A 12,026-nucleotide genomic window follows, 5' to 3' on the forward strand; every position below is an offset into this window, starting at 1 on the left:
GTACTAACACCCTTCCTCTCTCCAAAATGTAATTTGAGGATAATTGGTAGCCATCTGGGCAGGCACAGAGAGAGCAAATACTGGGTCTATGTGCTGGTTTAAAGGTGAACCAGCAGGGGAAATGAACTCACCACGAGAGAGATTATAAGTCAGACCTAAAATTTAATAATAATATTACAATAACAACACTAACACACAAGGGAGATTGCTTTCAACTCACAAAACCCCAGCAGTATAACCCAGTGTCCTGGGGCACAAACCCAAGGGGGTTTGTTTGCCCTTGTGCTGAGACCCCTGTGGTTCCCCCAAGTCCAGAGCAAAAGGAAAAGAAAAACCTGTTGGTGCAGGCGAGGGCTGTGGTCTGGGCAAGAACGGTGATCTCCTCCTGTCAAGGTCCTGCTGCTGCTCTGGATCCGACGAGAGGTTCCCGAGGTCTTCTTACCCACCACTTATGTACCCTCAGAGAGGACTCAGTCCCTCCCCCTGGGCAGGGACTCACACAATGGGTGATTAACTCTGGGAGCCAGGGGGTGTTGAGCTGTTGATGGCCCATTAGCAGCTTCGCCCCCCTCAGGCTGGGTGTGAAGGTGATAATGGCTCCCTGGGCAGCTGCTGCTAATGGCCCATTGACCTTGGGGAATGATAGAGGGGGTAGAATACACAGTTTTGATCACCCCCACACAGGGTTAGCTGGTCCCTCCTGCTGAACTAGGACAGTCTAGCTCAGTGTTCTCTGATGTTTGGGTTGGTAGTGGGATTATGACTGTCACAGGGCCACAATGCACAGAAAACCACTCTGAAGACTCCCTTGTTCACAGACCTGGCTGTGTAAATGGCCTTATTTGTGTTATTTCACTGTTTGAGTTAATTAGATTACTGTCCAACAGGAGGAACTCACGCTCTGAAGGGCAGAACAAGACATTACCACATCATATCATGCCCTGCTCCCAAATCCAGGCTTCTGAGAGACTTGAATCAAAACATGAAAATTACATTTCCGTCCTGTACTGTGAAAAAGTGAGAGAAAACCTAAGGCCAGTCTCCTCTCTGCTGTCATGGGATGAGGTGGGTGAACCAAGTGTAGAGCTGAGGGATTGTGGAGTAGTATCTGTAAAATTTTACCTGTGTGGTTGGAAAACTGGACAGAGTTCACCGTATCAACTTCAAATCCCAAAACCTGTAATAGAACACAGGAATATTTCTTTTACTGACGCAGCTTCGTTAATACATTACCCGTATCACAAAACACAAGGAAGCACTCTTAGTTTCCAGTGCATATTTAAAAATCTTGAAAGCTGAGTCAACAAACATACAACACAAACAAACAGCAAAGTGTTTTACTACAGCAACCAACATGGAACAAAAGTGCCGCTGGCAACAGGACCGGAAAAGCAGAGCTCTGGATCCTCAGGCTGGAGTTCATCTGGGGATAAGGATGGAGAGGCTGGTCCAGCAGCAATCACTGAAACCCTGAAGAAAGCATTTCTTGGCAAGAAAAGATGTCTAAGGTACTAAATTAATACAAAATATTGAGGGAGGATGCTGTTGGTATTCCAGAAAGCCAATTTTTCTAAAGGAGGACAGAAGAATCCTAAAAGGGATCAACGTTACAAGCCATACTTGGATGTCACAATCTGTTTCTTTATAGCTAAAAATGAATAGAAAGAAATGACAGAGAATTTATTTGGGGCATGATTGGGCAATAAAAGGGAGAAAGCTTTTAAAAACACAGGGTAAAAAAAGCCTAAAGCACGTTCCAAAAGCCACCTGGTACCTTGCATTACCAGTAATCCAAATATTAAAATATCCAAGAATTTGCTAGTGCAATTAAAAAACATTCTTATTGCCCAAAAATATGTATCACGAAAATAACAGCATCAAAGCAGGAGAAAATTCATAAGGATTTTTAACCTCATGATACCTGCATAACACAGACAGGCATTGCTGGCCAAGCCATTTTTATCTCTCACGAAAGGAATCTAATGCAAAAATGACATTAACAGCCTGACGCTGAGTATTTGTTTCCACATCCAGCTTTCTCTGAGTAAGAAATCTCCTCAAAGATGAGCTGCTATGTATGGCTCAGTGAGTCATACTGGGAGATAAGAGGAATGATGCACCACTGTGTATGATCCTCTTTCAGGCAATTTGCTGGGAGGGGGGAGTGAAGGAACAAAGCTTTGCCAGTCACGTTTTTCACCCAGACTCACGACTCTGCCTTTTCATCATGAAGGCAACCCCTTCACACACATTAAAAATCTCTGGGTGTATGTGCCAGATGTCAGGCTGTCCCTGTGCATGTACTTTCTCCGTGATAAGCCCCTTATTCCAATCCCTGTGCTGCTAACAAGGGGGATGGATGTGCGGTGACAGGTACACTCCTCCTCCCTGCAGGTGCTACACTTCTGTCATTTCACAGTTCAGAGTCCATACAGGTCTTCATGGAATTCTTATTTCCTTATTTAATAAAGGTTTCTGTTCATTTCTCACCATAAAGCAAAGCAATCTTACAACAGTGATAGACAGAATGGTGGGTTGCCTCAATGTGTTCAAGTTCAAATTAACCTCAGCTTCTACTCCCCACCCAGGTTCTTGTTTCACCGTGGTGGATTTTATTTTAAAGACTCAGGAATTAAAGGGATGGGAACATGACAATACTGTTAGGACCTTAACCTTGATGTTTGCACATGCTCTTCAAAGAAATAAATGAGAATATGGCCTCTAACCAGACTGTCCCTCCATATATTCAATCCCCCTCCCTGCAAAAGAACAGACCTAAAAAGCTCCCTTCAAAAATCTTGGCAACAATTGTGAATTAATCCATTTCTGTGCAATATTCAGATCATGTCTCTCCACCTATTCAACACCTGACATCACAGAACACACTTACTGTGATTTACTAACTAATCAGGTCCACACTCAGTGCTTTAGGGAAGGAGAACAGGCAAAACTGCTGAAGGGAGGGCAGTCCTACAACACAGGTCAGCACTGTCCCAGGGGACGGCCACCAAAAAGAGCAGTCCTCCTCTACTGTCTCCACCAGCACCACCTACCATTTGAATTCTCAACAAGCTTTCCCATAAGAGTAGGGATTTTTGGTTTATTTTGGCCAGTTAATCTCCTTCAACCAGCAGAAGGGAAATTACAAGTGAGGCCACCTCCCCTGGGGACAGCCAAGTGCCAGGTTAGCTTAGCTGTGCATTTGATAAAAGAGTTAGAGAAATGCTTTGAATAGCTGATGAAAAGCCACTGGCAACTCAAATTCTGCAAGGGAGTTTGATATTCTCACTTTTCTCATTGGTGTAAAACAGGATAAAAGGCCTTTTAAGGCCTCTGTACCAATCACTTGCTGCTGTTACTCTACTCTCACAGTTGCTGATTTGCTCTGAAGTTTTGTTTTGAGTAAACACATATGACTGAAATCTAACACACCTACCTAAGAAATCTGATTCAAAATAAGCCACAGTTACTCCAAACCATTGCCTTTTACAAAGAGTCTTATGAAAACAGAGAGAGAATTGAAACATAAAATGTCACTTAAAAATAAAGTACAATTAAACCCCCTAATTAGTACTACCTGAAATGAGAGCAACAGATGTCTAAGGCCTAGGCTTAGTATAAAGCAGTAGAATAATCAAAAAGAATGTTGAAGTCATGCTAAGCCAGATCATGTTTGTTAACAGGGCAAACTGCTTTGAAAAGTCTTGAGGAATTTGGTCACCAGAAGAAGCCTTGAAAACAGAGTGTATTGAGGTGCCAAAAGCAGCTTTGGCAGCAATCATCTCTTCTAGGGTTACAGAGAAAACTGAGCTTTTATTTTGGTTTGCACAGTTCTTTTTAATAACTTGATCATTTATAGTGGATAAGAAAATGTTTTCTTCTTCCTTTAACCAGTGATTGAACCCCAGTATTAGTTACTATTATTCTTCACATGTAAAGGACTGTACACATCAAGAGACAGTTTTGGATGCACTAAATGAATAATTTCCATGTTTACAAGGGGAGCTGTGTTCAAAACATGTCTTGCTAAACCTTTTAACTACATACTCATACCTTTAATTCCTTCGGCAGAGCTAACTAAAAGAAGTAATTTTGAGGGTTTTTTCAATTAAATAAGAATATCTACTCAAACTAGAAGTTAAATAAATCTTAAGTGTAAATTAACTACCTAACTAGAAATACATGGGGTTTCCTATGAACAGACTTAGAAAATAGGTCAAATCAAATGTATTGAATCAGATAAATCACACAAAAAAAATATGCCTTTGGTTGGATACTAACATTTTTTCTAATGTCACAAACTAGTAAAAATCAACCTTTTCTCTGGAAAATTACTAAAAAATTAAAATTCAAAACAGGACTGAACACAATATATAAAGTTTTTTAGTTGTGCACACACACAGGTGTTCCTTGTACTTCTATGTAAATAAACTGAAGAATTCACCCTACTTGGATTCGGCCTGTGCCAGAACAATTGGCTTCAGAGCATATTCCATCAGTGTCAGGACTGAGCTTACCAAAATATGCACAATAATACCTAATTTATTGCTTCTTTATACCAGCTTGAAACAGTCCATAGCTGTGCTATTTCCCCTGCTCCCTACAGAAAGTGTCATGTGGAGCTGCTCCTGCCTCTGAAACATGGGTGACATCATAGAATCACAGAATCGATTGGGTTGGAAAAGACCTCTGAGATCATCAAGTCCAACCCTTGGTCCAACTCCAGTCCCTTCACCAGATCATGGCACTCAGTTCCAGGGCCACTCTCAGTTTAAAAACCTCCAGGGATGGGGAATCCACCCCCTCTCTGGGCATCCCATTCCAATGCCTGATTACTCTCTCTGCAAAGAATTTTTTTCTGATCTCCAAGTTAAATTTCCCCTGGCAGAGCTTGAGCCCATCGTGCCCCCTTGTCCTATTGCTGAGTGCCTGGGAGAAGAGACCAACCCCCACCTGGCCAGAACTTCCCTTCAGGGAGTTCCAGACAGTGCTGAGGTCACCTCTGAGCCTCCTCTTCTCCAGGCTGAACACCCCCAGCTCCCTCAGCCTCTCCCCATAGGACTTGTGCTCCAGTCTCTGCAAGTGCCCAAGAGCTCCAGGGATGCACATCACCTGCACAACCACCATCCCCTGATTTGGATGATCTGGTCTCCTACAGGCCCTCCAGCAGAGAACAATTCCAGGTTTCCACGCTCTGCCTCTGCTGTCATTCTGTGTAAGTGTCATTTGCCCACAGAGGTGCAAATCTCAGGCAAATCTAAAGCCATCGCCAGCTTGGGTAAGGGTGATAAGAGCTCTTCAAAGGAAAAAGATGACTAAGTTCACTCTAAATCTCTCAGCCTCCAGTCTAAGTACATGTCAAACACTGTTCTTCCTAAGACACAAATTAAAGTTGCCTATATCACATCATAGTGACATTTACTGCAATTGAAATCTCAGAGGAAAATGGGCAAATTTAATGTATTTTTTAAGTATCTTTGAGGAAAGGAGACAGAACTATTAAACTGCTAAAATTAAATCACAAACCATCAAAACTGGAGGAGTTCTGTATTTGGAAGGCATGGCTGGCAGATCTGAGTGACACATTCCAGAAAAATATTTGGAAGATTAAATCAAAATACACACACCAGAGCAGAATGCATTAGAAGAAACAGCCAGCACAAAGTACATATTCCAATATTGTGTATGAGGTGAAGTTGGGCTGAGTTCTTCACCACAAATAACTGAAGGAAAGGGACAAACATCACCCAGTTTTTCCCACAGTGCAGAAAGTGCTTTCCCAGCTTTGTAAAGGGAAGGGGCATCACCTGGGCAGGCACCTGCTCTAGAGAACCACCCAAATGCACATCTCCAAACCAGCAGATGTTCAAGGGAAAAATCAACACACAAGAAGAGACTTCAAAATACATGGACAACCTCTGAAGGTGTCAGTTCTTTTTGGAAAACAGGACCAACAGTCTAGTTCTCCTAAAAGCACAGAAGCAATTTAAACTTGAGACACAAATAAAATGCCAAGAAATGGGTCTCCTTCAGGATTCAACTTTGACAAGTGATACCAGTTGTTTTACTGGAACAACCTAAAGACCCAGACAGACCTAAAATGTCTTGAGTTGGGAAAGTTACATAAATAGCAGGATCCCAGTTACAGTTCACCTCTAATATTACAACCCTTTGGACTTTGCCACTGTGTTACCACATTAATTAGATCTTGGTTTAAAATTTACAGCCTCTCTTTCTTCTCTTCCTTCCAGAAAACATTTCAATACACAAACTCTGAAACAAACCAGTACCTAAACAATAGAAAAATGAACAGGAAGATTTTGAAGCAAATACAATATCTCAAATTCAGTTTAATGATTGCTAAGCTTATTGTTTATATTTGTTTAATCTACATTATGTACCAATGGTCTGAAGACAAATAAAAGTACTGATTTTTACCTCCTAACATTATTTGGTATCAGATTGTTAACACCACTTGAGACAGAAAACACTTAACTCCAAAGATTAGCTCTGCCTCAGGGTAAATATTAATATAAATTTTCGTTTAATAATTTTATTTACTTTGAGAAATGTGAAAAGCTATTACTGAACTGCTTCTGTTTAAAATTTGTATTGCAGCTCTACTGTGCTCCTGCAAAGATAAAAAAGTGAATTTTCAAAAATATCATGCAGTTTACAGTACTCTAGAAATTCTCCTTTTTCCTTGCTTGGATGCAGCTTGGGAAGTGTGAAGGAGGGGAAAGGGGGCTGGGTTTTTTTAGAACAAATACAAGTAAGTATTTTACATCTCCACAGTGTGTGAGACAAACTGCAACTACAAGAATTTCTGAACTGAACTAAGTTTTAATGGTTTCCTGGGCACTAAACATTTGAAACAAACAAAAATCCCAACTCTCACTGCATTATATGTACATATTCAGAGAAAAGAGGTTTCGAGGGGCCTGAGAGAGATGCTGTGGCATTGCTGTCAAGGTTTTCAAGACCCATAGGGACAAAGCCCTGAGGACAAAGCCCTGAGCAGCCTGGGCTGAATTTAGTGCTGCCCAATCTTTGTGCCAGAGGCTGGACTGGGACTTCCAGAGGTCCCTTCCTGCCTGGGTCACTCCATCATCAATGATACCATCACATCCAAAAAGCTCAGCTTTACCCATGGTAGATTTCCATATGTAAAATCACACAAAATATCATCTTGGTTCTAAGGTTAAAACCCAGTGGTAGGGTATATTTACACTATTGACCAGTCCAGCTTTGACAGTAAAGACAACACATCATTTGCTGTTAAATGACCAGTGGACTGATTTAACTGGAATATTTTAATTTGTATTTAATTTAGGCACCCTTAGAGAACAATGACCTAGTTCTGCAAGAATGAAATTCAATTAAAAACACCTCTCTATTCTACAACACAGCCAGTATATATTGCCCTCTTTGGGCACTGGCTTTGAGCCTCCAGTGGCATTTTCATTTTAAGGTTTGAAACTAAACCCACAAAGCAGTATTGCAGCTTAGGTTAGAGGAAAAATCTGGAATGAGTGAAAGGCAGAGGAGAAAAAAATGGCAATGTAAGAAAAGAGAAAAAAAGGTTCTATAAAACCAGACTGTGTAAACTGCATACATGTTCCTTCCATACCATTTATGTTCCTGATACATGTTCTATTTATACATACCTGATACAAGTTGCTATCTGTGTTCCATGGAATAAAGCCAAGGCCTCCATCCAAACTCTTCAGTTCCTTCAAAGTTCTTAATTTTAGAAAGTGTTAGCTTTACCATACCAGAACACATCAAAACCAATTTTCTCAGGTGAGTCCACAAACCAAATGGTTTGCAGATCACAAATCCAGAGAAACTATCAGAGGCTCAAGCTGGAAATGAAGCTCAGCCAGTCTTTCATACAAGGTATCTTATTTCTTGTACGCAAAGTTACAGCTTCACATCCAGATTTGAGCTACAAATGTTCCAAAGGTCAAAATCTTGCTATATAATTTGATTGTTCACATGTCTAAAAGGTGAGTTTATCTCCAAGAGAAACAGAGTTTGACAAGAAAAGAGCACTGTCTAAGAGGAAGGAACAAGATTCTGCTAACCAGGAGCAGGGAACCTTTGAGGCTCCACTTTTGGAAGGAGGATTTGACTGTCATGCATCTCACTCTCCCCAAAATAAATGCAGCCTTGTATTATAACACTTCACACTTCAACTCTTCTGCTTTGTAGCAAGATACTCACTTTGTAAGTAAAACTTTTATGGACAAAGGTTGACTCTGTTTCTAATTAATATTCAAATATGAACCACCCAAGCCAGGCATGTCCTGTTCTTTGTATCAACAGATGGTAACAGACTGAAGAGTTAGAGCAAAGTAGCAGTAAATATTTAAAATAGCAAGAAGATTAACATACACTAAGTAAGGGAATCAAAACACCCAGACAGAGCTTAAAAAGGCAACACAGTGAATTCTGTGCAGAATTCAAAATACAGATTCAGGTATGTAAACCAACTGTAGTACTGATTCATTTTCCTTTCTTGGGCAAGATCAACACGCAAATTTATTTCCAGAAACAACCACTCATTAATTTCAGCTGCCTTCCTACTTCATTACTAAATTGTGATGCCTGGGAATGGTTCATGAAGTCAGAAGGCCCAGGCAGATAAGAAGTGACTGTCAGGCTTATCTTTATTGCAACTGGCTCAGACTCTGACCTACACTCCACTGAAATCTCTCACCAAAGAATACAGTGAATCCCACTGCAGGCAAAGCACATCCTTCAGGACAGCCTGAGCAGCAAGGACCCATGACAGATATTAGGATGCTATTTTAAACCAGTTCTAAGAGTTCTACTCTCAAACCTTTCAGTGTATACACTCATTCTCCTGGTAAAAACAAGCAGTTGTGCTACTGAAAGGTTTCTCATGGAGCTGCACTCGTGATCAGGATATGGAAGTTCTAAAGCACAAGATCACAGAATAACTGGAATGGGTCAGGCTAGAAGGGACAGCAGGTCATCCGGTCCAACCTCCCTGCTCCAGCAGGGTCATCCCAGAGCACATGGCACAGGATTGAGTCCAAACAGCTCTGGAATATCCCCAGTGAGGGAGACTCCACACCCGCTCTGGGCAATCTGTTCCAGTGCTCAGTCACTGCACAGCAAAAAAGTTCTTCTCATGTCCAGGTGGAACTTCCTGGGCATCAGTTCCTGCCCACTCCTCTTGTGCCATTGCTGGGCCCCCCGAGCAGAGCCTGGTCCGTGCTCTGCCCCGTCCCTGCAGGCACTGACAGACATGGAGGGGTTCCCCTCTCAGTGTCTGCTCTGGAGGCTGAACAGCTTCAGCTCCTTCAGCCTTTCCTGGTAAGAGAGATGCTCCAGTCCCTTCATCATCCTCTGAAGTTGTGTTTTCAAAAATGTCAGCACATGACAAGCCACAAGCCTCTACAGAAAGAAAAAATCCTCAGTTTCAAGAGCCAGTCAAGTTTTGCAAGCAACAGGGAAATGCTTTGATTTCTGTCACTTAAAGCACACAGCAGCATTTTAAAAAATAAATGGATGCTTAGGAGGAAATCCATCATCTCAAATATATACAAAAAATACAAATATACATACACCCCTCATTTTTTTATTACATTTAAGACTATGTGAGGTTTATCCCAACAAACATCTTAACTATTGTCTATGAACTTTAATTAATGAATACTTAGTAATTGCCTAATGAGAGTCTAAGTCCTCTGCCTCCACAAATACAGTTAACATAAGGAAATTCAACAAGGTGACATGGCATAAGGCACTTGAATGCATCTGGGACAAAAAAAGAAGTCAACAGTAGACAGGTAGACTACTGTGTGTGTGTCTGGTGCCCCATGGAAAAGGAAAGCACCTAAAAATATCAACCAGCAGCCCACCAGGACCACAATGTATGTACTGAAAGCAAAACAGGCTCAGGGCTGCAAAGGTACATCAGGTTAATTCCAGAGTGCTGTATCTGAGAGGTTGTGATGGCAACATAAAACCAATCAAGGGCTTGAAGAGCCCCACTGTATGACCCTGTATTTGCTTCAGAGGACCTCCTTCCTCACCCACATTTAGATCACAGCTGGCTTTACTGCTATTAACAGGACACACATATGGTAGGCCCTACATCAACTGGAAAATTACTCTTGTTGCAATGTAACATCAGTCAAAGGACAAATTTTTATAGCACAAAGACATCCATAATCCAAGGGGGTTACAGAGAATTAGCCAGACACAATTTATGAGGAATTTTCAAGAAAAAGACTGCAAACTGCTGAATTTTAGCAGAGTGTGGGTACAATCCACAAACTGAATTAGCCAGGAATGCCTGTATTTATCTAAAGAATCACTGCATCACATAAACCAAACCCATTCTATTCCTTCCAATTTTATATATATTAAAACCAAGCTTAATTGAGAGTCATTAACCAAATTAACTTTATTGCCACTGTTAAAATTACCCTCTCAAATGAGGTAATTGAGGTTTGGGGGGATTTTTTGCTAAGTAATAGCAGTAATACTTTGCAGTAAGAAAGTCTCTGTGTCAGGCCATGAAACACTCTATGTATCCATTGTATTACAAGCTGTTTGCATTAATGTACCACAATTTAGAGTTTTATCTCACTCAGCCATCACTGTAGTTCCAGTGAACATCATTGCTCCACTGTATTCTTCTGGACAAGGCACAGAAACATATTTTAAAAGGCCAAAGCTCTGTAATCAAACTAATTTGGAATGAGAAAAAAATTTCTCAGTTGCAGCTTGCACCTCTCACTGTGTGCCAGCTCTTCCACTTAATTGCAACTCCTTCCATTTGCTGCTGAACTGAAAAACATACATTGTACTGGGTGTAGAAAATTAGAACACAAATTCAATTTGAGAAAAAGGAACTTGAGCAAAAGAAAAGGCATGTCCTGACAATTAGTGGAGCAGGAATAATTGCTGGCGTGGGTTGATAAACTGAACTGAAACTGCTATTGACTAACCCAATCTCTTTTTTCTCTTTCTGAGCTTTTAATAAACCATACCAAGTAGCTACAGAGAACTCTGTATACATAATATAGCTGTATCTTAGTGCAGCATTTGACAAGGCACTGCAAAGAAAAAGCATTAAGATACTGGGGATATTGTGCCAGGATAAAAATACTAGACAAAACAAACTAGGAACGGGGATGCTGAACATACTGTTGGTGATTCATTAATCTGGAGTCAGGTACCAAACAGACCACTTCAAATTCTGAGGTTAGAAACAGGCAATTACAAAATAGACAATGAAAATAGGATGACCTGATGACCTTGAGAAAAAGGCACTGCAAAGTAAGAAGGGTGTTAAGCTATTCTAGTGTGTCCAAAGGAGGGCTACAAGGATGGTGAAGGGTCTAGAGGGGAAGATGTACGATGAGCACCTGAAGAAACTGGGGTTGTTCAGCCTGGAGGGCACAGTCACAACTTCCTCATGAGTGGAAGAGCAAGGGCAGGCAGTGATGTCTGCTCTGTGGGGACCAGTGACAGGACCCAAGGGAATGGCCTGAAGTCGTGTCAGGGGAGGTTTAGGATCGATATTAGAGAAAGGTTTTTTCCCCCTGAGGGTGGTGGGCACTGAACAGGCTCCCCAGGGCAGTGGGCACAGCACCAAGCCTGACAGAGCTCAAGGAGCATTTGGACAACACTGAGGCACATGGTGGGATTTTTGGAGTGTCCTCTGCAGGGCCAGGAGCTGGACTTTGATGCCTCCAACTCAGGATATTCTATGATTGTACATGAGAGGAAGGTAAGTGGGGGAAAGACTGGAGTATTTCACACATGCTACAGCCACATTGATTTGATGCCTTTTTGTTGCTCCAGGGCCAGTTCTCAGGACCAAACCAACAAATCCCACATCAGCAAAACCAGGACAAGATGATCACATCAGAGAGCTTATAATGCCTGTGTCTTGAGTGACACGCCCTTTTCACCTCTGATCAACTGCATACCCATTTTCAGGATTTCCAAGCTGACTTCAGTGCTGGACACCACAGAGGACA

General features: G+C 41.5%; 1 protein-coding gene across 1 annotated transcript in view; it reads right to left on the reverse strand.

Moving 5' to 3' along the window:
• Nucleotides 1–12,026, reverse strand: part of PDXK (pyridoxal kinase) — a 45,140-nt gene that overhangs the window by 23,650 nt on the left and 9,464 nt on the right. Inside the window, exon 2 of the mRNA XM_071566117.1 lies at nt 1,123–1,177. Coding sequence (XP_071422218.1) covers nt 1,123–1,177 — 55 coding nt within the window. The remainder of the gene's footprint in view (nt 1–1,122; nt 1,178–12,026) is intronic.

Source organism: Pithys albifrons, chromosome 1 (genome assembly GCF_047495875.1).
Source record: "Pithys albifrons albifrons isolate INPA30051 chromosome 1, PitAlb_v1, whole genome shotgun sequence".
In the NCBI taxonomy this organism is placed as follows: domain Eukaryota; kingdom Metazoa; phylum Chordata; class Aves; order Passeriformes; family Thamnophilidae; genus Pithys; species Pithys albifrons.